General features: G+C 44.1%; 1 protein-coding gene across 2 annotated transcripts in view; it reads right to left on the bottom strand.

Moving 5' to 3' along the window:
• CPLX4 (complexin 4) overlaps positions 1-24903 on the bottom strand; it is a 30422-nt gene extending 5519 nt beyond the window's left edge. For both annotated transcript variants that reach the window (XM_081213252.1, XM_081213253.1), the window contains exons 1-2: positions 23940-24903; positions 18492-18579 (exon numbers count right to left, since the gene is read on the bottom strand). In XM_081213252.1, coding sequence (XP_081069378.1) covers positions 18492-18579; positions 23940-24106 — 255 coding nt within the window. In that variant the 5' untranslated portion in view covers positions 24107-24903. The remainder of the gene's footprint in view (positions 1-18491; positions 18580-23939) is intronic.
• Positions 24904-26803: the final 1900 nt, after the last annotated feature.

Genomic DNA, 26803 nt, shown 5'->3' with positions numbered 1-26803 from the left:
CATTCATTCATTCATTTGCTCCTACTTTTATTCAGATGCACGATCCCATCTTACATTCTGAAACACCTCCTGCTGACAGCATTGATGCTTATTCCTGTTGGCCTTTAGCTGCTGTCAGCGTTCGTTCTGGAGATTTAATGAAGCATTAATGCTTATCTTTGATGGGTGAACTGTGTGTTTTTTGTTTTTTTAAAAAAACACACAAATCCTGTACATAGAAAGCCTGGGTCCCTCACAGCAAAAATCTAAACAAAATGGCCATTGTCTGAAGAAAGGACTGGTCCCATCAAGAAGGCATTACAGTAGATATATAGGAAACAATGCCATAGGAAACACAGTAAGCCCTATGCAAACTTACTTTAAAGTTAGCCCATTGAGACTAACTTCTGAATTAGCCTGCATAGGACTGGGTTGCATCTAGGGATGGGCAGATCTGTCAATTTCAGTTTCTCCCAGCCTCTCATTTTTCCACTCTTGAGTTCAGTTTTCTACATTTCCACATCAATTTCATTTTTTCATTTTTTAAAAAAGAGTTATTATGAAAATTCATCAGCATTTGACTGCGAATTTCTCTTAACATAAACATTTTTGCATGCAATTTTGTCCAAGATACAATTTTGTCCAAGTAAAGCGCTTCCTCCTGAATAACATATCCTTATATGTCATTTTCACTAGCATATGCATTTCAATGCACAATTTGCTCTTGTTTATGCATTTTTGTACACATCATTTGGCACTGCAAAATTTGGAAACGTAAGAATTTAAGGGATGGCTGTGCTTTCCATAAATTGGAAATCAGGTAGATTCACCTTTAAATATGAACCAAATCAAATTTCTCCCCACCCCACTCCCCTAGCTCCCTGGCATCCTATTTTGAATGTCTTTCTGTGACTGAACATCACTATTACCCGTCCTCTTTCTGTAGCCCTTAGCTCTTTTTGTCATGCATCTCGACCACAATATGTTTTTTAAAAGAACAGTTGTCAGAACCATATTGACCAGCCTGTGCTGCCTTCTCAGCACAAGATGGGTGACACCTGGCTTGAGAGCAGTACATGTGAAAAGGATCTAGGAGTCTTGGTTGACCACAAACTTGACATGAGCCAACAGTGTGACACGGCAGCTAAAAAAGCCAATGCAATTCTGGGCTGCATCAATAGGAGTATAGCATCTAGATCAAGGGAAGTAATAGTGCCACTGTATTCTGCTCTGGTCAGACTTCACCTGGAGTACTGTGTCCAGTTCTGGGCACCACAATTCAAGAAGGACACTGACAAACTGGAACGTGTCCAGAGGAGGGCAACCAAAATGGTCAAAGGCCTGGAAACGATGCCTTATGAGGAACGGCTAAGGGAGCTGGGCATGTTTAGCCTGGAGAAGAGGAGGTTAAGGGGTGATATGATAGCCATGTTCAAATATATAAAAGGATGTCACATAGAGGAGGGAGAAAGGTTGTTTTCTGCTGCTCCAGAGAAGCGGACACGGAGCAATGGATCCAAACTACAAGAAAGAAGATTCCACCTAAACATTAGGAAGAACTTCCTGACAGTAAGAGCTGTTCGACAGTGGAATTTGCTGCCAAGGAGTGTGGTGGAGTCTCCTACTTTGGAGGTCTTTAAGTAGAGGCTTGACAACCATATGTCAGGAGTGCTCTGATGGTGTTTCCTGCTTGGCAGGGGGTTGGACTCGATGGCCCTTGTGGTCTCTTCCAACTCTATGATTCTATGATTCTATAAATGTGGTTTGGGCCTTCAGTTAAAGATGTAGCTTTTTCAGCAGGCAGTTAGAGGAGGAAGGACCTGGTTACTGTTGTTGTTGTTGCTGCTGCTGTCAGTAATTATTCGTTAGTGGTTTGTTACATGTTTCTAATGAATTGTGTTGCTTTATGGGGCTTATCAATATAACTAACCAAACAAACCAAAACAGATGAGGATAAAAGAATGTCAGTTCCCCTTCCTTGAGCAAGTTTCCATTGGAAGATGATCCATAAATAATACAAACAAACAAGTAGCAATTCATGCATCCAAACAATGTAAATGGCTGTCGTTCAAACTTTTTCAGCAAAATGTTTTTCTACACGATTATGGGTTGTAAATAAACTATCCTCCACCACCAGGTGGCACTGCAGGCACTGAACTGCTTTTCTTGCCTAACCATTCATTATGTTGGCCTGGCTAACACATATAGGTCAATTAAACAGATTCAGTAAGAAATGAAATCCTCTTGGGCCTGTATAAAAGTCTCATATCTCTTTTCCAAAGAGCCCTAAGTAGACCCACATCCAGTTATTTCACCCCCGACCTTCACCAAAAGGGAAATATGTGATCCCCTCCCTCAGGGGTTCTCAAACCTTCTATCCCCAGAGCCCACAAGATGCCTGGAAATTACTTGGGTTCACCAGTCACAAAATGGTGACAGAAGGAGGCAGAGTTTGGCATAATCTGCTGACAGTTACATCCTTCTCTATCTCTACCAATACCTAACACACCTGTGGAAATTGCCAAGTTCTTTGCCAGAGCATTTTGTATGTGGCAAGGAGTTCCATAGCTCCGCTTTCCTTGTGCTAAAGAGGTATTGTGATTCCGCCTCCCCATTTTATTTGATTCCGCCAATTTTTTGTACTGATCCTGATGCTCTAAGTCAGGCATAGGCAAACTTGGCCCTCCAGATGTTTTGAGACTACAATTCCCATCATCCCTGACCACTGGTCCTGTTAGCTAGGGATGATGGGAGTTGTAGTCCCAAAACATCTGGATGGCCGAGTTTGTCTATGCCTGCTCTAAGTGAAGAAGACTTTCCCCTTCCTTACACCTACATGCCTTTCAAAGTACTAATACCCATCTCCTGTATTTTCTTATCCCATTCTAACTCAGTTTGTACACTACTCCCAACACCAACACCACAACCACTGCCCTTTTCTTTTACATTTGCTTCTTTGTCTTATAACACTTCCCCCTCCTTCTATCCCATTTCCTTCAGCACCTCCTTTGCCCCTTTCCCCTCAGAGGAGGGAGAACTTCCTTCCCTCCTCAGCCTTGGGACATTGGTGTCTCCCAACCACATTGGTCTAACCAATGCCTATAACAAGGCCTATGGGTTGGTCAAGCAGGTGAGGGGTCACTGGTCAGACTGTGGCACTAAGACCCATCTGAAAATGGCTCAAGGCCCACTGATGAGTCCTGGCCCTCTGTTCAAGGAACATTGCCCTCATGTTTTTCAGGTTGCCCGGGGCCTTCCTCACCACACAGAACTGTAGAGTTGGAAGAGAAACCGAGAGCCAACCCTCTGCAATGCAGTGCCTTCATTCTGCAGTTCACAGTGTTATACCTGTGAAAAGGATCTAGGGGTCTTAGTAGACCACAAGCTTAACATGAGTCAACGGTGTGATGCAGCAGCAAAAAGAAGTGAATGCTATTCTAGGCTGCAGCAACAGAAGTCTAGTGTCCTGGTCAAAGGAAGTAATAGCAGAGCCGTCTTTCGTATTGGGCTTACTGGCGCGTTGCGCCAGGGCACTGGCCTCTCAGGGGCGCCCCAGCGAGTGGGGGAGCTGCGCGGCTTTGCCGGCGGCCTCCCCTTTCCCTGCATGCCCGCCAGCTGTGCCCCGTCAACCATATGGCTGGCGGGCATGCAGCTTCCTTCCCAAGCCTCCGTGGGAGGAGAGCGACCACCACAGAGGCTTGGGGAAAGGTGGCCAACTCTGGGAAAGGGGTGGTGGTGCTGGAGGGATCTTTGAACCACAGCGCCGGATATGCTTAAGATGGCCCTGAGTAATAGTCCCACTCTATTCTGACTTGGGCTCCACAATTTAAGAAGGATATTGACAAGTTGGGATGCGGGCAGAATAGGGCGACCAGGGTGATCCAGGGTCTGGAATCCTAGCCTTACGAAGAACGTTTGAAGAAGCTGGGTATGATTAGCCTGGGAAAGAGGAGACGGAGAGGAGATATGATATCCATCATCAAATAGCTCAAGGGCTGTCACATGGAAGAGGGAACAAGCTTGTTTTCTCCTGCCAGTGTGGTGTAGTGGTTAAGAGTGGTGGACTCGTAATCTGGTGAACCGGGTTCGCTTCCCCGCTCCTCCACATGCAGCTGCTGGGTGACCTAGGGCTAGTCATACTTCTCTGAAGTCTCTCAGCCTCACTCACCTCACAGAGTGTTTGTTGTGGGGGAGGAAGGGAAAGGAGAATGTTAGCCGCTTTGAGACTCCTTCGGGTAGTGATAAAGCGGGATATCAAATCCAAACTCTTCTCTTCTTCTGCTCTGGAGGGTCGGACTTGAACCAAAGTATTCAATTTACCCAGCCCCAGCCCACCTGCAGAGGCAGTCTTGGGCATAAAAAGGTAAAGGTAAAGGGACCCCTGACCATTAAGTCCAGTTGCAGACAACTCTGGGGTTGCGCTGCTCATCTTGCTTTACTGGCCGAGGGAGCCGGCATTTGTCATGTGGCCAGCATAACTAAGCCACTTCTGGCGAACCAGAGCAGCGCATGGAAACACCGTTTACCTTCCCGCTGGAGCGGTATCTATTTATCTACTTGCACTTTGACGTGCTTTTGAACTGCTAGGTTGGCAGGAGCAGGGACCGAACAACAGGAGCTTACCCCGTTGCGGGGATTCAAACCACCAACCTTCTTGGGCATAGCTATGGGCAAACTGAGCAGATAGATGATTTTTCCTCCCTGTTTTATAATGAAGCTGAATGTTGGCTGATTCAAGACTGGCAATAGTAGGTACTTCTTCACACAGTTCATAGACTATGGAATTTGCTCCAGCGAGAGGTAGTGATTGCCACCGTCTTGGATGACTTTAAAATAGGATTAGATAAATTCATGGGGGATACAGTGATTGCTAGTCATTACGGCCACTGTTCATGGACTGCAGAGGTTGGGCATACACCTGATGTACACACATTTGCTTGCAAAACAGCCATGTAAACCGGGGAGGACATTTAGTGGGGAGAGTCCCTATATATATCAAATCCTGCGCTAAGTGACTTTCAGTGCCCCTTTAGCATTCCAGCAATAGAGTTCCACTTATGAGCAAGCCATAGGACTCATGGATGAAAACATCTTTTCAATGACAAATCTACCCTGACAATCCTATTAATAGGATTAAGGTTCATTAAGGACATGTTTTGTCATATAAGTCTGCCCCAAATACCCTGGAGGTTTAAGTCTTGCATCGGAACCCGGGGCCTCTTACAGACTAAAATCTAAAGTACATCTTCTGAGAGCTACCTACATTTTTTAAAAACAACAACACCAAACAACACTTTAACCAGAGAGTACTGTATCAGATTTATACCAGACTGCCCATCAAAATATATATTTTACATTTACATTCCTGCCCGTCTTCAAAGAAATTCAAGGCAGTGTAATGGGGGCTATTCCATTTTATCCCCCCCAAAAAACTCTGAGAGGTAGGTTAGGCTGAGAGAGTTTCACGGCAAAACTGAAACTTGAACCCAGGTTTCCCCAGAATCAAATGGATTCTGGTGCCAGATTCTTCTGCAGCCTGGTTCTGTTTGATTTTCTGCAGAAACAGTGGTAGAAAAGTCATTACCCTTGAGCTGAATGTTTGCCAGTTTAAGTAAAAGTTGGTATACCTCTTTCTTGCAAGCTGAGGCATGGCAAATGTGTAGAGGATTTCTGATTCTGCCTGGATGAAGCAAGCAAGTTGTGGTGAACCAGATTTCCTCCATATTTTTTTACATATTTTTTTAAAGTGCATGTTCACTACATTCACCAAACTAACGTCACTTCTAATTTGGCCCTGAGTTGCAAAGTCTGACACTCAGTGAAGCAATCACACTATTTCTTCACCATAGTTCTGTTTTCGCATAGTTAACACACATGTTGTCAGGAGCTCAAATCTGCAACAGGACTGAAAGTGATGTTTGGGGCTGTGTTTGTTTAGGCCAAGCTTCCACAGAGGCGCCAGCTTGCGAGGAGGATGGGGTGCACATGATGTCAGGATGTTGGGAGGAATCAGAGCAGTTCACCTTCTGCAGTTCACCTCCACACTTTTTGGACATTGGGGGGCCTGGCCCCCAGGGGCGGAGGAAGGGGGGCACGGTGGGGGTGGTCCGCCCTGGGTTTCACCACTGAGGGGGGCGACAAAATGCCGGGCGGCACTCACCGCGGGGCCTGCAGCACGCCCGAGCCACACATCTCTCCTGGGAGTGACACGGTGGCTTGGACGCCCGCAGGCTCGTGAGCTCTGTCCCAAACAGTCCGCCTGCCGCCTCCCCCTCAGCTGTAGGGTAGCTGAGTGAGAGGAGGCAGGAAGAATCCTTGGAGGCCCTGTGGAGCGTCCTCCTCCGGCTGGCTCTGCCTCCAGGCGCAGGGCACACATGCCACCCTAGGCGCCCAATCAGCTTGCTCAGCCGCTGCTGTCCCCCACCCCAAAAATATTCGGGGGCAGCCTCAGCCCCCAGGAGTTGGCACCCCTGCTCTCCAAGTTGGTACCCTCCAGATGTTTTGAATTACAGCTTCCATCAGAAGCCTGCAGGCCGGGGAAGCCTGGTTTAGGCAACAAGAAAAGACCCATCTGGTATTCTCAGATACAGTGGTACCTCGGGTTAAGAACTTTATTCGTTCTGGAGGTCCGTTCTTAACCTGAAACTGTTCTCAACCTGAAGCACCACTTCAGCTAATGGGCCTCCCGCTGCTGCCGTGCCACCAGCGCACGGTTTCTGTTCTCATCCTGAAGCAAAGTTGTTAACCCGAGGTGCTATTTCTGGTTTAGCGGAGTCTGTAACCTGAAGCGTATGTAACCCGAGGTACCACTGTATTGTATTCTGTTCTGCCACTGTTGTCCTTTTGCATCAACTGCAAAGTAGGGTCTCTTTTTAACGTTTTAGTCTAAAGATTTGCAAGTTTCCGCTTTGAAAACAGTGTATAAAGAATTTTCTCAAAGCACCTAGCAACCATCAATATACACTTTAAAAAAGCACAAAATAAACTTTGATCAGAGAAACATGCCAAGTGCCATGTAATGTTGGTTCCACATTTTCTATGATTCAATCTTCCACCTATGCTCTGAAACTCCCTGCTAATTGATCTGTCCTGGGTGCTTTAATAACAACAACAACAACAACAACAACAACAACAACAACAACAACAACAACAACAACAACAACAACAACAATAATATAATTTATATCCTGCCCTCTCCAGCCAAAGCAGGGTTCAGAGCAGCTAACAACAGTAAAAATATCACAGTTTACATAAAATCACAGTCAATTAATTGAAATACATTCTAAAATCAATTCAGAATCAAATTAATGGCAACCACTGGGCTAGAGTTCTGTGATGATTACAGAAGGAGAGAGGGGGTCAGACTGCACCTTGGCCAAAGGTCTGGTGGAACAGCTCTGTTTTGCAGGCCCTGCGGAAAGATGTCAAGTCCCGCAGGGCCCTAGTCTCTTGTGACAGAGTGTTCCACCCGATCGGAGCCACAGCCGAAAAAGCCCTGGCTCTGGTTGAGGCCAGCCTAACCTCCCTGTGGCCTGGGATCTCCAATATGTTTTTATTTGAAGGCCGTAAGTTCCTCTGTGGGACATACCAGGAGAGGTTAGAGATTATTGCATTGCAGGACTTTGACTAGATGTTCCTTGGGGTCTATTCTATGACACAGGCATATCAGTATGCACCCTGATACATATATTTTCTCCTTAATACCAATTGCTGCAACCATTTTCTCCTGATGGGACTCTATGACGGGAAATAAACCAGTTTGAATCCAGCCCACGCCACCTTGCCCTGCCGTACAGTAAATCTGCAGTCCTGCCACTGCTAAGCTGTATCCTAATGATGCTGACCCAGAGGCCACATGAAAAATGTGGCTTCAGAGAACGCATTTGAAGGAAAAGAGGCGAACTGTAGGTGCTCCCAGGGATCAGAGGCAACAAGGGAAAGTGGGAGGAGATGCTTTTAAAAAGCAGCAGGCTTTAGGGTGGTTGTGTTGAACAAATCAAGTTTACAGGTGGCGATCCTGGAGAGATTCAGTTCATTTCACCTTTTAATGTACGGTAATTTGCACTTCTTCAACCAATACGCAGCCAAAATGCAGCCATAGTTCAAAATCTGCCCTTCTTCAAATTCTGTTTGTTTGTACAAATGCACGTACGCAAGGGGAAAGTGTGCATTACAGTGCATACAATAATATGCAGCAATGCATTCTATTAAGGGTGCAAACTTGAGCTGGAGATTGGAAAAAACGAGAAGCCAACATTGACAAATGTGTCCATCCCTACTTACAGACAGGGGGACGTATTGAAAAATGGGGGGCACATCACCACACAATCTGTAAGCTTGTCCTGGGCCCTCATCAAGCACACCCACATTTGGGTAAAAGCAGAATTCGTTGTGTTGGTGGGTTTGAAGAAATGTGCGCCGGTCATGTTTTGTGTCCTACTTGCCCGTTACTCTATTTTAGCCTATAGAGCATGATTTGCAGTAGAAGTCGGATGCCAAAAGACTTCTCCGCCTCCATGCGCCCTGAGAAAAATGGTTCCCAACCCCCAAGGTCTGGCAAAGTGAACATTACGAGACCTGACAGCTCCTGGGAAGATTTTTTTCTTAACTTTTCTTTAAGTTGCGCCTTAACAAGGTGCCTGCACATGGGCCCAAGTTTAACGCTTCCCCCCTGCTGTTCCATAGCCTCGGTGATTGTAACCCTAAGCAATTATGAATGAAGGACCCCGAGGATTCAATAATTGGTTACCTGAGGACATTTCTGAATGTGTCAGATTCCCTGTGGATTGATAATGTCATTACCAAAGCTTAATTTATACAGAAAGTAAAAGGCTGCAGAGAAAACTTCCGAGCACTTAATTGGGCCATCGCTTCAGATAAATACTTAATTCAATTATTATTATTTTTAAAAACCAAAACATGTGCAGGAAAATATCAGTACCAACACTTAACACTGCTATCCTGTTTCGTTGATTATTTGGACAAGTGCATCTTGAATTGGATTTTGGCTTGATGGTCACTAAGGCAGGAAACAAGGGGGGGGGGAATAGACTGACAAATGTTCAGCATTATAATCTGGAACCAGAACACTGGTGCTATGACATGTTACAGGGTTTCAGCAAGAAGTTGCAGGACATGTACTGACTGGAAACTAAGCAATATGACTGCCCTGAAAGTTCTCAGGCACAAATAATATTAAAAGTGGGATAGGCAAATCATCTGCAGATGATTTGGTAATTACATTACAGTGGTACCTCGGGTTAAGTACTTAATTCGTTCTGGAGGTCCGTTCTTAACCTGAAACTGTTCTTAACCTGAAGCACCACTTTAGCTAATGGGGCCTTCCGCTGCCGCGCCGCCAGAGCACGATTTCTGTTCTCATCTTGAAGTAAAATTCTTAACCTGAGGTAATATTTCTGGGTTAGCGGAGTCTGTAACCTGAAGCGTATGTAACCTGAAGCATATGTAACCCGAGGTACCACTGTAAAGGTAAAGGGACCCCTGACCATTAGGTCCAGTCGTGACCGACTCTGGGGTTGCGGAGCTCATCTAGCTTTATTGGCCGAGGGAGCCCGCGTACAGCTTCTGGGTCATGTGGCCAGCATGATTAAGCTGCTTCTGGCAAACCAGAGCAGTGCACGGAAATGCCGTTTACCTTCTCGCCAGAGCAGTACCTATTTATCTACTTGCACTTTGACATGCTTTCGAATTGCTAGGTTGGCAGGAGCAGGGACCAAGCAACGGGAGCTCACCCCGTCGCGGGGAGTCGAACCGCGACCTTCTGATCGGCAAGTCCTAGGCTCTGTAGTTTAACCCACAGTGCCACCCTCTCCCTAAAGTGATAGAAAAAATCCAAAAGTATGGACAAGTGGCTGGGTTTAAACTGAATAAAAACAAAACTAAATTATTAGTCAAAAATCTTAGAGAATCAGAAAAGATGGAACTCTCCCAGAGTTTAGATATAGAAAGTGATAAAAAAGTAAAGTATTTAGGAATATGGTTAACAAACAGGAATCTCAATATATATAAAGAAAATTATGAAAAAATGTGGAATGAAATGAAAAGGAATCTAGAAATTTGGAGTAGGATGACTCTTTCTTTTTTAGGAAGAATTGCAGCAATTAAAATGAATGCATTGCAAAAAATGTTGTTCCTCTTTCAAACAATACCGATAAAAAGTAAAAGCATCTGCTTCAAAAAACGGCAAAAAGATATTTCAAAATTTATGTGGAGGGGGGAAAGACCAAGAATAAAACAGAAAATACTTACAGATGTAAAAGAAAGAGGGGGCTTTTCCCTTCCAGATTTCAGAATTTATTATGAAGCAGCATGCCTTACTTGGATTCAGGATTGGATCAAATTGGAGAAAGAGACGGCAATAGAACTGGAGGGACATAATAACAGATTTGGCAGGCATGCATATTTGTGGTATGGAAAAACCAAAGTACATAAAGGATTTCACAATCATATAATAAGAAAATCTTTAATAAAAGTTTGGGGAAAATAGAAAGACTCATTAGAAGAAAAGACTCCATGGTGGTTATTGCCTATTGAAGCACTATCATTTAAAATGACAACAAAGAAAGAAACATGGCCAACATATAGAGATCTATTAACTGAACAGGAAGGAAAGCTAAAATTGAAGGATTATGAGGAGTTGAAGGAATACCTTCAAGCTGGCTACAACATAGACAGATAAATGAAATCTTTAAGGAAGATAATAAAAAAGGATTTGGTTATACAATTTCTAGATTCCAAAGAGGGATAATAGATGATAATTTCAAATTACGTAATGTTTTTTAAGAAAGTTCAAAGTTTGTTATTGGAATGGGAAATGAAGGAGGAGGAAGTTAAGTCAGTAATGATTAAGTGGGCACAAGATGTGGGCATAATATACAAATTGAAGAGTGGGAAAAACTTTGGAAAGTAAATATGAAATTCACAGATTGTATTTTATTGAAAGAGAATTACATGAAAATGATGTATAGATGGCATATAACACCGATTAAGCTGGCCAAAATGTATAGAACAGAATCAAATAACTGTTGGAGATGTAAAAATAAGGAGGGTACCTTTTATCATATGTGGTGGGAATGTAGTATCATCAAAAAAAATTGGGAGATGATATATAACGAACTGAAAAAAATGTTTAAAATGACGTTTGTTAAAAAAAACAGAAGCATTTTTAATAGGTATTTCTGATCAAGGATGCTGAAAGAGAAATGGAAAATATTCATGTACGTGACAACAGCGGCAAGAATCCTAATAGCACGAAACTGGAAGACTGGAGAAATACCTTCGAAAGCACAATGGCAGGAAAAATCAAAGAACTATGCAGAATTAGCTAGCGGATAAGCTACATGAAAAAGACAATAGTGATTTTTAAAAAGAATGGGAACCTTTCATCAACTATCTGCAGAAACAACTGAAAGAAATGGACTGGGTTGCAGGATTTGAAGAAACATTCACAACTTTATTTAACAAAATGCATGAAGAATAACATTGTAATAACATTTTGACATTTATAAGGAATAGCAGATTTTATCATCTAATGTAACAAACCAGAGGGGTAACTGAAGGAAGTTAACGGGAAGGGGGGGGGACGTAGAATGTATGTATGGAAATGATTTTGATATTTGTTGTTAGAAAATAAAACTAATAAAAATTATATACAAAAGAAAAGAAAAGGGATCGCATGTAACTGCCCCAATACCATCATGAGCACAAGCTGTCATGAATGCACAATAAACAAGATGTCTGGAGAGGCTTCTTTTAGTTTTGGTGGCAGCGATGGTTGGGCTTATCTTGGAGGTCCAGGGCCACAGATAGATTAGGCTGGCCTCAACCAGAGCCAGGGCTTTTTCAGCTGTGGCTCCGATCTGGTGGAACGCTCTGTCACAAGAGACTAGGGCCCTGCAGGACTTGACATCTTTCCGCAGGGCCTGCAAGACAGAGCTTTTCCGCCAGGCCTTTGGCCAGGGCACAGCCTGACTCCCTCCTTTGGCAATCCTCACGGAACTCTAGCCCAATGGTTGCCATTAATCTGATTTGAACTGATTTTATAATGAACTGATTTTAGAATGTTGTATCATTTTACTGTTGTTATCTGCTCTGAGCTCGGCTTCAGCTGGGGAGGGCGGGATATAAAAAAAAATTATTATTATTATTATCTGTGTTCATTTCTTGGACTTCATTGTAACTCTAGCAATGTCACAAACGCATGACAAATGGGGATCTGCTCTTTTTGGTCTGCATATCTGGAAGACCAACCCCTTTGATGCCTATCAGGTATAGAACTACCGAGCTGCGCAGAGAGATACAAGTGATGAACAAAATCATCATGGGGTCTTAGCAGTGGTGGACATCCATTTTTGGGGCCCCTGAAGTTTGAATTGTTATGGGGACCCCTCCGCAACCAGCAACGAGCTCTGAGTAACCACTGTTATCTTCTTTAATGGGGTTGTTTACAACATCTGTGCTACTGACTCTCAAAATTCAGGGTTGCTGAAATATATACAACAACAAAAATTAATCAATTTGAGTTGTGCGACTCAAATTGGGTCTACTAGACCCATTCCCTGCCCCCAAAGCAATGTAGACTAAAGTCAGGGAACTGTAGCCCTGCGAAGTGCTGAGCAATTTCTGATCCAGATTCCTCTTGCCCCTCAGAGAAGTATAATTCCCAGAGTTCCCTAAGCCAGTTTGCGTCTGCAGTGTGGATATGCACGTTCACTGCGGTCAGAAGTAGGAAGATGAATTTGGTTTAATCCCCAATTAAACTAATGTATCCGTCTTCCTGATTCAGATGGCTCTGAATTTTGCTTGCATTACCACTGGATTAAAAGGGAGCATTACAACGGGAAAGGGAATTTCAAAGTGCAGCACACTCATTTGGCTGAGTGGTTTGAGGAACGGAGCATTTTAAACCTTTGAAGAATGCCATGTTTTATATATGAAGCGTTTACTTTTCCATTTCTTCACCTAAGGACAGCCCCAGTTTTCTTGCCCCAGGTAAATCAATTCCCTCTTTTGGCAATGCCTTAAATCAGGGGTGGGGAACATGTGGCTTTCCAGATGTTGATGGACCACAACAAATTCCATCCTCCCTCATCACTGGCCATGCAGGGCTGATGGCAGTTGGAGTCCAACATCTGGGGAGCCAGGGGTTCCCCATCCCTGCCTTAAAATGTTCAGGATGCCCAAGCGTTCCTTCCACTATTCATATCAGTTAGTAAACTGATCATAAAGACGAAATTATGATGTTCCATTTGCTCAAGTCCAAAATACACATGAGGCTAAATCTACCTTTGCCAAGCTAGAATCTCTCCAGATGTTTTGGCCTGCAACGTCCATCAGCCCCAGTTGTGTGCACACTTGGTTTTCGGTTCTTTCCCACTCCCTCTCAACAGTCTCCCTGCTTTCTGCCTTAGTCCTCTCTGGGCTGTATTTGGAAGTTTCCCACTTAGATTCCCCCACTACATATATACATATACATATACATACATATATATACACACTGTATATGGAAGTGAGAGCTGGACCATAAAGAAGGCTGATCGCCGAAGAATTGATGCTTTTGAATTATGGTGCTGGAGGAGACTCTTGAGAGTCCCATGGACTGCAAGAAGATCAAACCTCTCCATTCTTAAGGAAATCAGCCCTGAGTGCTCACTGGAAGGACAGATTCTGAGGCTGAGGCTCCAGTACTTTGGCCACCTCATGAGAAGAGAAGACTCCCTGGAAAAGCCCCTGATGTTGGGAAAGATGGAGGGCACAAGGAGAAGGGGACGACAGAGGACGAGGTGGTTGGACAGTGTTCTCGAAGCTACCAGCATGAGTTTGACCAAACTGCGGGAGGCAGTGGAAGACAGGAGTGCCTGGCGTGCTCTGGTCCATGGGGTCACGAAGAGTCGGACACGACTAAACAACAACAACAAAATGTTGTGCTTCTGCAAACCTTGGGGTTACCCTGGATCTGCCAGTGCCTCCCTGTTGCTCACAACTCTTGACAATTTGGCTCTATTTATTTTATTTTATTATTACATTTCTGTCCCACCTTTTCCTCCAAGGAACCTAGGGTGGTGTTCTTGGTTCTCACCCACCCCATTATCCTCACGCAACAACCCTGTGAGGTAGGCTGTTCTGAGAGACAGTGGCTGAGTGCAGATTCAAACCCAGGTCTCCCAAGTCCTGGTCCAACACTAACCGTTACACCACAATGATACGCCACTGTGCAATTCTTGACTTAATTCATGGCTCTTGCGCTTTCTCACCCCCTCTTTGTAACGGTTGTTTCTCACACAGACCTGTCAAGTGCACTCATTGAAGACTCACCACTTCAAGTGAAGTGCCCATTCTGGGGACCACCACACAGCTCTTAGGAAAGCTTTGAGTATTTAATACCCTCCAACATTCCTCTGATGAAAATAGGGACGCTCCATTCCATAATGATAATTCTACTATTTATACCCCACACATCTTACTGGGTTGCCCCAGTCACTCTGGGCAGCTTTCAACAGATATAAAAAAACCCATAATAAAACATTAAACATTAAAGAACTTCCCTATGCAGGATTGTTTTCAGATGGCTTGGGGGTCAGATAACCATCGCTGTCAACTTTTCCCTTTTCTTGTGAGGAATCCTATAAGGGAATTTCCCTTTAAAAATGGGAAGCGTTGACAGCTATGCAGATAACTCCATACCCTCCAACATTTCTCCAGTGAAAATAGAGACATCCTAAGGAAAAGGGGGACATTCTGGGATTGATCAGAAACCGGGGCAGATTCTCTAAATCAGGGACGTCCCTGGAAAATAGGGACACATCGAGGGGCTGGTATCTGCAAACATCTGGACTCTAAACAGTGGTGATAGGCCCATTTGCAGTGTAACCAGACAACAAACTCACAACAATATAGGCCTCTTTGCTCCTTTTGGTCTGTAAACAAAAGGATAGGGAACTGTAGCACTACGGCCATTGAACCAGCCCCACTGGCATCCAAGCCTTCAGCAGGATATCTGGAAAGGAGAGGTTATGGGTGGGGTTCAAGTAGTGAGTGCCATCAGCAGAAGCCCTTTACCCCCATCTCTTCGCCTATGCCCCACCAAAATTGTCTTGGAGTGAGTCAGAGAATGTTTGGAACAGTGCACAGAGGGAGGAAAGGGCCATCGTTTTGTCTGGAAAACTGAAATATTTGACCTGACGGAACAGCATTGAATTCCTACTTGTGTGCGTACAATTCTATGCGCCTGGGCTCTCCATGTTGACCACACAAGGCTGCCACCCCTGTGGATCTGCAGCTTTTGGAGTTAGTCCTAAATGAGATTGTGAGATTGAGATTGAGATTATGAGATTGTGGCTGGGCTGGACCCCACCACACACATATACACAATTGATGGTTTGGTCTGATCCTGACCAGGCATATCCTGTGCCAACCAGTGGCAAAGTGATACATGCTGAAGTGCAGGTGCCCTTCATGACCGCTCCCATAGACGCACCTCCTTAACCATGCCCCTTCTAAGACGGCACAGCAAAAGTGAGCTTTCGACTAACACAGACAATAAACAATGTTTCAATACCAAGCTACCGTTTTTCTCACCCCTCTTTTCCCAATATGAACCCATCCAGACCCTTTGCTCTTCCTCTCATGATATCCTGCAGGTGCCCTCCCCGCCAGCAAGTTTGAAGGATGGTGACAAGGTGAGAGCCTTTTCGGTTGTGGCTCCCCACTTGTGGAATGCTTTTCCCAGCAAGGTCTGCCTGGCACCATCATTAACATCCTTTTCGCAACACGTGAAAAACTCTCTTCTCCCCAGGCATTTGATGGATTGTGGTTATTTTTCTGTCTATTGGTGGTAAGTTTTAGCTGCTGAAGTTTTGCTGCTGTTTTATAGGGCCTGTTTTATTGATTAGTGCATGGCTTTTATTGCAATCCATTTATGCTTTGTGCATAAGTCAAGCATGATACTCGTAATCTTAGGGTAATGGGTTCGTGTCCCAAACCGGGTGAAAAATTCCCGCTTTGCAGGGGGTTGGACTAGATAATCCTTGTGGTCCCTTCCAACTCTAGGATTCAAACTTCAAATTTCAAGCTTGTAGGCTCCTTATGTGGCAAGAGAAACCTTAGAGTAAGAACTGGTACCTACCAAATCTCACTGCTTGAATTGGAGCATGTGTAACAATATTCTCAGAATGTGAGCTGAACTACTAACACAGGATTTTTCTTGTAGCTTTATACTGCTGAACAGTAAACAAAATACAGACAGAAAGTCACACAGCCTCTCTCTCTATACTTAGAAACTAAGTCCAGCTGTTAAAACCTAATAACCAAGATTTAGCCATCATGTCATTCGATTGCAGACTGTAGTCACGCAATGTTCTGGCCTGGTGATGAAAAACACTTCAGACTTATATAAAGCTTTAAACTTCCCGTTGAAAAGGCATTAGGCTCCCCAGGTAGCTTTGCCATTCACCTTACCTGCTTCCACTAATGTTCAGATACACACCTTTTAAGACATTCCCGTTTGTATGTTAGTGGGTGGCAGAACGTTAAGTCTGCATTAGACTTGGTTCAGGGTGTTATGGCACCCTGGCTGCGGAACTCCCTGCCACTGCAGACAGTTGTGTCACGTCCCCCGCCCCCCGGCTCCAATAACAGCCTTTCAGAGTCAGGTTAATACATATTCTTTCCCTCGGGCCTCTGGAGGCGGCTGATGTATGGAACTGGTGTTTCTGCTGCCGAATTGTTGCTGTTTTTCAGGTGTGGTTTTATGGGTTTGGTCTGTTTTCTTTGAGATGTTGCATTTTAACGAAAGGTTGGATATACTGTGGATTTGGGGGGAGGGAAAGGGGGAGGCAAAGGCAAGTGGAAGGCTATTTGCAGTTGCTCCCCCCTCCCTTCACCCCCAAGGCATCAGCAGCACTGAAGATCTCAGTTTATATACATTGCCAAGAAAGAGGACAAAAGTGGGGCAGGGAATTCGCATTCAATTCGCATAGGCATCTTTAAATGTATACACATGCAAATTGAGAAATAATTTAAATAGCACTATAGTGGAAAAGACTAGTGGGAAATACAGTGAGTGTGTGATCTGTGTGCCTGTACAACATGCTGCCAGGGTGCTCACTGCTAATGGCCATCTTAGGGGCCTCACCTGCTCTCCCTAAATAATGGTTCTTTATCTTTAAACCAGGCCTGGACTGAGCAGCCCTCCATCTTTGAACAGAGGACTGCCCTCTGAAAACTAGCCCTCTCTCCCTAAAAGGTGTCACTCGCTTTGTTTTTATATCCCAGGGTGCTACTTAATGTACAGGAGAAGGGGCACCGAAAAAGAAATCTTCAACCTGTTGCTGAAAACAGTCAGGGGGTTTCTGGTAAATCAGGTTGGAGAGGACAACAATTCTACCGTACTTTTCCACATATGTGTGTGTGTGTGTAATATTATATATATATATATGTATATGTAATAATAATTTATTATTTATACCCCACCCATCTGGCTGGGTTTCCCCAGCCACTCTGTGCGGCTTCCAAGAAAGATAAAAAATACATTAAAATGTCACACATTAAAAACATCCCTTCAGATGTCTTCTAAATGTATGTATATGTATATGTATATGTATATGTATATGTATATGTATATGTATTCTCTCTCTCTCTCTCTCTCCACACAAATAAGTAGGCAAGAACACACACACATATATATCTTTAGGTTAATAGTTAAACAATCTATGTTGTTCCCTCTTGTACTGATTGCAACCCCAACAAGGGACATTTTACATTTTGTTTAAAAATGATGGGCTACTGCAGGGGTCAGCAAACTTTTTTATGAGGGGGCCGGTTCACCGTCCCTCAGACCTTGTGGTGGGCCGGACTGCACACACGCGCAGCGGAGGGGGGCTTCTCTCTCTCCCCCAACCCCTGCCCCTGCTTTCCTTCCTCCTCCTCCACTCTGCCTGTGGTTGGGAGCCGGAGGCGCCTCTCCTTTCCGGGCCAGATTTCCTGGGTGCCAGGCGCAGGGCCAGCAGGCGTGCCAAGCTCCAGCTGAAGCCCCGCAATGTGCCCGTCACGATGCCCACTGCGTGGCCATGGACGGAGAGGCTGGCGGGCAGGTGGTGAGTCTGGGCTGCGCCTCAGCGCGCAGGCGACAAGGCTTCGGATTGGCTGGCACCAATCAAAGCCCAGCTCCCTTCCCCCGCAGGGCGGGGAGAAGCCAAGAAGAGGGAGGGAGGGAGGAGGTGGCACCGCAGTGTGTGTGAAGGGGTGGGGAATGGCAAAAAATGGTGCCTGAAAAAAATTGCAAAAAAAAATATGGCGCAGCACAAACGATCATGCCGACCCAAGCGGTGATTCCAGGACCATCCACGGGCCGGATCCAGAGGGCAATTAGGCCTGATCCGGCCCACAGACCTTAGTTTGCCAGCTCCTGGGCTACTGAGTCAGAGGGCAGAGGGAAAACATTAAAACAAAAGTTTGCTTTAAAAAACCCAAACCCCAAACACATCTGATCTTACCTTTGGGAGTCTGTACTTCTCTCGCAAATGGACCCTCAGGACGGCTCTCTCGGCCTTTTTTGTTGCAAAGGCTGCATCTCTTTCCATCCTGGGAACAGATATGGGAGGTTTTGTCATCATGGATGGCTAAGAAATTGGCAAGGAAGGCCACACCACAGAAGAAGACATTGTGGAAAACCACACAAGCACAAGATAAATATTCTAATAACACAATGAAGGAAATGATTACATGCACACCATGCACTTAAAGCACATCCCCCCAAATCCCAAAGAATATTGTGAACTGTACTTTACTCCCAGCAACCAGCTCTCAACAATGAGTCCTCCGTCTTAGTCTTGGGCTGCATTACACACTAACCCATTTCTAGCCTTAACCATTTGGGCCCAGGGTACCTCAAGGACTGCCTGATCCCATATATCCCAGCCCAGTTACTGAGATCATAGAATCATAGAGTTGGAAACATGAGGGTCATCTAGTCCAACCCCCCTGCAATGCAGATAATCTTTTGCCTGACTTGGGGCTCGAACCCACAACCCTGAGATTAAGAGTCTCATGCCAACTGAGCTGTCTCAGACCTGGTCTTTGGAGGAGCCACTGTTACTGGTCTCCCATGGCTTGGATCCACCAGAAGCCATGTGTTTAGTACTGGGAGCCCAGTTTTGTAGAACTCCCATCCAGAGGAGCTCCAACATATCATCTATCTATCTATCTATCTCACCCAGCAGGCATTTTAACTGAAGTTTGATTTCATAGTTTTAACTGATTTGTATTCTTTTTTGTACAGTACAGTGGTACCTCGGGTTACAGACCTTCAGGTTACAGACTCCGCTAACCCAGAAATAGTACTTCGGGTTAAGAACATTGCTTCAGGATGAGAACAGAAATCGCACAGCAGTGGCGTGGCAGCAGCGGGAGGCCCCATTAGCTAAACTGGTACCTCAGGTTAAGAACAGTTTCAGGTTAAGAACGGACCTCAAGGTTTCAAAGTACTGCGATTTTGAGACTATTTCATATAAATTGTATAAATAAATAAGCAAGAACATAAGTGGAGCCCTTCCAGGTCAGACCAGGGGTATCCTGTTCTCACAGTGGCCAGCTAGATGCCTCTGGGAAGTCCAGCAGCAGAGCGTGAAGGCAATAGCTCCCTCCAGCAACTAGTATTCAGTGAAATGAACATACCGTACATCAGCTATGCTAGTAGTAGAAGAAGAAGAGTTTGGATTTGATATCCCGCTTTATCACTACCCGAATGAGTCTCAAAGCGACTAACAATCTCCTTTCCCTCCCCTCCCCACAACAAACACTCTGTGAGGTGAGTGGGGCTGAGAGACTTCAGAAAAGTGTGACTAGCCCAAGGTCACCCAGCAGCTGCATGTGGAGGAGCGGGGAAGCGAACCCGGTTCCCCAGATTACGAGTCTACCGCTCTTAACCACTACACCACACTAGTAGTTGGGCAGCATCTAAAGAGCTGTGCTGGACCAGACATTAGTTCCATCTACTGCAGCATCCTGCTTCCAGGACTGGCTTTAAGGAAGCCCCTAAGATAGGCAAGATGAAGAATGGTATTCTTAGCACCTACTGTCTCTTCATAGGGACATGTGCATTGCTTTGGGCCTCTAGGAAGCACTTAGCCTAAAGCCATGCTTCTGAAACTGGGAATTGAAGGCCTTTGGATGGGTGTGGAAGGAAGGCAAAGTTCAAGGGGAGGTTGGAATGGTGCCTTCCTCAATCACCAGTCAAGGGGTGGCTTTTAGCAGAAGACTTCTACTGGATATGTAGCACCATACTGCATGATCATCCTGGAGAGATATGCAAAGATGGGAGTTCAGAAGGAAGCTGCTTCTTTGCAAATATGGCCTAATAGGCATTACTGAAACCTGGTGGGGGAGACTCATAGCTGGAATGTAGAAATCGAGGGGCATAACCTATTAAAAAGGAATAGACCAGACAGAAAGAGAGGAGTAGTAGCATTATATGTAAAGGTGTGTATACATGTGAAGAGAACCATGATCTGGAGCATGGAAGGCTGATGGAGAGTACTGTATATGGGTAAAAATTGTAAGAGAGAGAAACAGCTGTGACCTTTCAGTGTGTCTGCTATAAACCTCTAAGCCAAACTGGATATTTGGAAGATGCTTTCCTACAGCAGATTGCCAAACATTCAAAAAGGAGAGATATAGTAGTCATGGGAGACTTCAACTACCCCAGTATCTGTTGGGGTATCTCTGCCAAGAATGTAAGGTCCAACAAATTCCTCTATTGCCTCGCTGACTATTTCATTTCCCAGAAAGTGGGAGGAGCAACAAGGGGATCTATCTTAGACCTGGTCCTCACCAACAGGAAGGAGCTGATCAATGAAGTACAGGGAACCTTGGGAGGAAGTGACTGTGTCCTCTTGGGTTTCATTATACAGAGGCGAGGGAAGGTTAAGCGTAGTTCAACATGCACTCTGAATTTTAAGAAAGCCATTTTCAAAATGCTTAAAGAACTACCAAATGATCTCCCATGGTCAGAAATACTCAAAGAGAAGAGAATCCAAGATAGATGGAAGTTTCTTAAAGGTGAAGTACTGAAAGCACAAATCCAGACCATTCCCACAAGGAAGAAAAGTGGTAGGCCTCTAAGAAACCAGTGTGGCTGCATAAAGAGCTTACAGATGAACTGAGATTTAAGAAGGGCACGTATAAGAAATGGAAGAAAGGGGAAATGGCAAAGGAAGAGTATAGTCGTGTAGTCAACAGCTGTATGGACAAGGTCAGGGAGACCAAAGCTCAGAAGCTTACTGACAAGCTGGAACATGTGTGGAGGAGGGCGACAAAGATGATCAAGGGTCTAGGAAACGAGACATGTGAGGAACGGTTGAGGGAGTTGGGTATGTTTAGCATTGATAAGAGAAGACTGAGAGGAGATATGAAGGAGATTTTCAAATATCTAAAGGGCTATCCCATGGAGCAAGCTTGTTTTTTCCTAATTCAAAGGGTAGGATCCAAACCAATGGCTTACAAGTTACAAGAAAGGAGATTCCGACTAAACATCAGAAAGAACTTTCTGACAGTAGGAGCTGCTCAACAGTGAAACAGACTCCCTTGGAAGCTGGTGGACTCTCCTTCCTTAAGCGGAGATTGGACGGCCACCTGTCATGGACACTTTAGTTGAGATTCCTGCATTGCAGGGGATTGGACTTGATGACCCTCAGGGTCACTTCAAACTCTACAATTCTATGATTCCCTCAAAGAATCCTGGAAACTATAGTTTTTTGAGGATGCTGGGAATTATAGCTCTGTATGGGGCTAAACTATAATTCCCATGATTCTTGGGGGATGGGGTGGAGCTATGTGTTTTCAGGGTATGGTGTAGATCAGGCTTCCTCAACCTCGGCCCTCCAGATGGTCCTGCTAGCTAGGGATCATGGGAGTTGTAGGCCAAAAACATCTGGATGGCCAAGGAAGCCTGGTGTAGATCATCAGTTTGATTCCCTGTCCCCAGTGCTGCCACTTTCATGGCTGAATAACGTCCATGGTTATTTGGTTGTGGGCTTTAGCTCACATTTGTCCTTTGCAGACTTCTAGAATTTACAGTTTGGCAGCACTGCTGCATTCTGAGCGTCTGACGAAGTTGCAAATACAGGGAAACAGGGAAAACCAGAGAGGGAAAACCGTAGGGTCACAAGGCATTTAATCCAGCCTGATCCACTGATTCAGTGTGTGACCTTTGGCAAGTCATTTAACCTCTGTGAACTTCGGTCTATTCAGCTGTAAAACTGAGATATTACAAGGGGGGGGGAGAACGTTGCGCCCATTACCAAGTTCTCTTGATGAGTAGGGCCTCTTCCAGATGACCTGGTTATTGAGCACTCATCCTGATTTGCTTGCACAAGGTTTGCGGGCGATGATGTCAGCTGCTTATTGAGCATTCATTCCGATTTGTTTGCGGGGAGGTTATACCATGTTGGATCAAGCAGGCGTCACCCCACATTTTGCTGGGCGTATCCCCATCACTTTGCTTACCCCCAAAAGTCTGATTGGCGGGGATGGTGGACGGGTTTGTTGCGCAAGAGCTCCAAAACAACTTCAATGGCACTGCCTGAATTTGCTGGTATGTTATTGAATCCCACCTGGAAATGGTGACAGTCCAGAAGTGACCTTAATCACCCATTTCCATAGTGGCAGCTTTCCCCCCTTCTCTGTGTAAAAAGTTTCATTCCAGTCCTGAAATACGTGCAAATTCTGTTCTCGACCAAGAAACACCTTTGATGCAATTTGGCTTAAAAAGCAGTATTGAAAGGCGTCTTTCACCTATGCAAAGATTGTATTTGTTCCAGGTGTTAAAGGAGGGAAGGAGGTTGACCGCTCCCTGATGTACACTTTTTTTTGCTAAGAACTGTCCAGCATAAAGAAGTTGCATTTAAGATTCCATACGTTTAGAAGTGCACCTCACAGAAATGGCAACTTCTAAATATAAACTGGTCTGCCTTAAATTCCATAGATCATTAACCTTTCACCTTTAATCATCTTAGATGTGGGATTTAGACAACCATTATGTAATTGATCATTAGTGAAATGATGCACTAGGGATTTGAAATTCAATTGTTTTTGGAGTTGCAATTGTGCTTGGCTTTAATGCTTATATTACTGAACCCCTTTCATTTTCCTTCACATGAGTGTACAGGCAGATTATTGATATCACTGGTATATTTGACCCTGTTAACATTTCAAAGAGCTTTTCTACAACTTTAAAAATACCCAGCTTCATTTTAACAAGTCAGAACCGTTCCTTGTGTGTGCTGTATATTTGAAAGTTTGGGCAGAGGAAGGACAAATAAAAAGGCTTATGATTTTAAAATCAGTAGATTCTCCTCTAGGTAAAGAGAATTAAATTACAACAGACTATACTTTCCATTTTTTTGCATAATTGTAATGACTCATCGCAGGAAAAAAAGCCAGGGATTATTTTAAGCACATTATATAGCACTTTCAAAGGGAGGCTCACATAACACTGAGCATTAATTCCCCATGTATTCATTTATTTTTAGGTGGGGGAGGGGGAATACAACTTTCCCTCCCATTCATTTAGTCTACAGAAATAAAATCAAAACTAACCAACCGAATGAGGCATTCTGTTGAACTGGTCAAAATGTTTCAGTGGATTGAGGGACATTGTGACGCACTAACCACAAAAAAATATGGTTCTGTTCATACAGCTATCATTATATGGGACGTCTCAAGATGTTTCTCTTTTCCCTCTCTTAGTAATCTGGAGGAAGGGAATTAAAATGCCCTGGGGTAATTCTCAAGGAGACAGTGACATGAAAAATCAACAGAACTTCTTGAGAGTAAGTAGCAGAAAGACTTTACCCATATACGTCCCCTGTGGTTTTATTATCTTGTGCACAGACCGAGACAGAGTGGATCAGTTACAAGCTGATAATACAGGAATCTATACTCACTTTTCTTCTATCACTTGCTTTTGATATTCCTCATATTCTTCCCGGGTCATCCCTGCGGCAGCGGCTGGGTCAGTGGGTGCTGCCTCTTCCTTGGCTTCGTCACCCCCTCCACCAAGTCCCAAATTTTTCACTTGGTTGCTCAACATGCTTTTCATTAGGAAAGCCATGTTCTTCTTTTCTTTCGCCCCAAAAACGTCTCCCTTCCGAAATTTGAAAAACCAGCCAAGAGCAGAGAGACGGGACCTCGAAAGAAAAAAGAGTAAACTATTCGGCAAATGGAATTTTACAGCCTTGCACACAGATCTTGAAGGGCACGGAGCTACAGCAAACTCTACGCTGAAAACAGTTTGTCAGCCATAATCTGGATTAGCGCAGTGAACTCCTTAGTATCCAGAGGCAGATGGTTCAGATTACTCGGAGGAAAAAATCATTAGATGCAGCCACCTACTTTTTATATTAATACCTTAAGCCAATTGTCATTTTAAAAAAGAAAAAACGCCCAAAAATTTGCCGACATTGAGACAATGGGAAGATGCCCGTTGTTTCAAGACCTTTGAGCGCAAAAGATGCCTGCGATTGATGGGAGATGCTTAGTTTAAATGGCGGAACCCGGTTGATTGCATGAGCATCCTGCGATACGGGTCAGCAAACCATGGACCAGAGAGATTTGTAGGGAAGGAGGGAGGGGGGAATAGGATTCCTCATTAAACGAGAATCAATCCTTTTATCCATTAATATTGTTTTATCCCATTGGGCACTGGATTTCAGCCTGGTCTGCTCTTTCAGATTCCTAAGTGTTTTGTGGTCTGCCATTGGAACATTGTGCCAAACTTCTATGGAAATCTTTCTCTGCCTGCTAGTCATTCATACTCTGGCATGTAGAATCAAGTACATAAGGAGGGAAATTAATGACACATATAATTAGATGTGAGTTATATTATTAGATGTCTATTATGTTTTATAGTTGCATCTGAGAGAAGTGGGTAGTAGATTACGAACATATTTAGCAGGGGCAGAGGAGTTTATTGCTGGGATGCTGGTATTGTGTACACAGTGGTACCTCGGGTTAAGTACTTAATTCGTTCCAGAGGTCTGTTCTTAACCTGAAACTGTTCTTAACCTGAAGCACCACTTTAGCTAATGGGGCCTCCTGCTGCCAGAGCATGATTTATGTTCTCATCCTGAAGTAAAGTTCTTAACCTAAGGTACTATTTCTGGGTTAGTGGAGTCTGTAACCTGAAGCGTATGTAACCCAAGATACCACTGTACTTTGACATTGTAGCTTAGTATAGAACCATAGAATCATAGAATTTCAGAGCTGGAAGGGACCTCTTAGGGTCATCTAGTCCAACCCCCTGCAATGGAGGAATCTCAGCTAAAGCATCCATGACAGATGGCCACCCAACCTCTGCTTAAAAACCTCCAAGGAAGGAGAGTTCACAACTTCCAGAGGGAGACCACTCCACTGTCAAACAGCTCTTACTGTCAGAAAGTTATTCCTGATGTTTTCATTATGCATTATGTACTAGTGTGTAGTATGGAAATGTTACCTCTTTTTTTTTTTTTTGCTGTCTGTGGCAGCCATTTTGTCCTAACAGTATTTTTTTATCAAGATACCAGTACCAACACTTCATATTTTTTTTTACCAAAAAAAGAGCAAAGAATGAGAGAACTGTATAAAACAACTGTTTTACTTCTTTGTATTGTCTGGCTATTGGGTTATGTCTTGAAATACTGTGTATTATTTATTAAGTTCTATGTTGTAAATTGCCCAGTGGTCTTTGGACGAAGGGTGGTATATGCATATATAATTTTATTTCTACGCCACCTTTCCACAGTTCAAACCATGCTCAAGGCAACTTACAACATGAAAAAACACATAACCGCAACCTAACAAAAGTAGTTATAAACATCATAAAATACACAACCATACCTAACAATTTCCAATCAGAAGATCTAAAATGAAGACACACAAAAAAACAACAGCAACAACTCCCCCAACAACTTTTGTAGCTGGAGTCAGTCAGGGCTCCGCCCTCCCAGGCCAGGTGGAAATGGCCCGCAAGGCAGGGATGGTGATATATAAATGTTGACAATAAATAATAAAATAAAACAATATGTAGAGATTAGCAAGTGTATATCACTGAGGTGGTAAACCTCTGAGCTCCACTAATTTCACACTATGGTTTGCAGCTCATGTGACTGGGCCCTAATTTTTAAAATCACAAAATCCTGCCCAGAACACAGACAACAGGATGTCATGGAGGAGCAAATGTTATTTATGTGGAATATTCAGTCTTTCATTCAAGGACTCCCTCTTTATAGTCTGAAGTAAAAAAATGAAAAAAGGTAGCCTGAAGTGGTATAGTCCAGACACAACTTTATCCCTTCAGCCAGAACTAAGCCTCTCTCAAATTTATACTCAAATATACATAACTAGCTGGAGAGCCAAAGTCACGCAGAAGCTGCAAATAGTTTAGCATTTACCTGGATTAGTGTCACAAGGAGGGCTCAGTAGACTGTCCTTGCATCCTATTTTTAGGCACCAATGTCTTTGATGGAGCACTTCTGAATCGAGCAAATGACGGTAACTTAATGGTGTTTGGAAAAACTTTGGAGCATTGGAGCCAAATTCACAGCAAATTTGTGTGTGGTGTGTAATAATAAAATTTAAGGTCTTATATATATAATAAATGTTCATAAATGTTCATAAACCAAGCACGTACATAGATCAGCACAGGAAGACCGACCTGAAACCATTTTGACTCCCAAACTGACCAAATGTTTTCTCTGCAAGGAGGGAGGGAGGGAGGGAACCTTCCCATTGTCTCGGGAATTGGGAAATCACCATCTCAAAGGGTGAC

This window comes from Podarcis bocagei, assembly GCF_964188305.1.
Source record: "Podarcis bocagei genome assembly, chromosome: 11".
Lineage (NCBI taxonomy): Eukaryota > Metazoa > Chordata > Lepidosauria > Squamata > Lacertidae > Podarcis > Podarcis bocagei.
The sequence above is the reverse complement of the archived record's forward strand: the minus strand, read 5'-3'. Positions and strand labels throughout refer to the sequence as shown.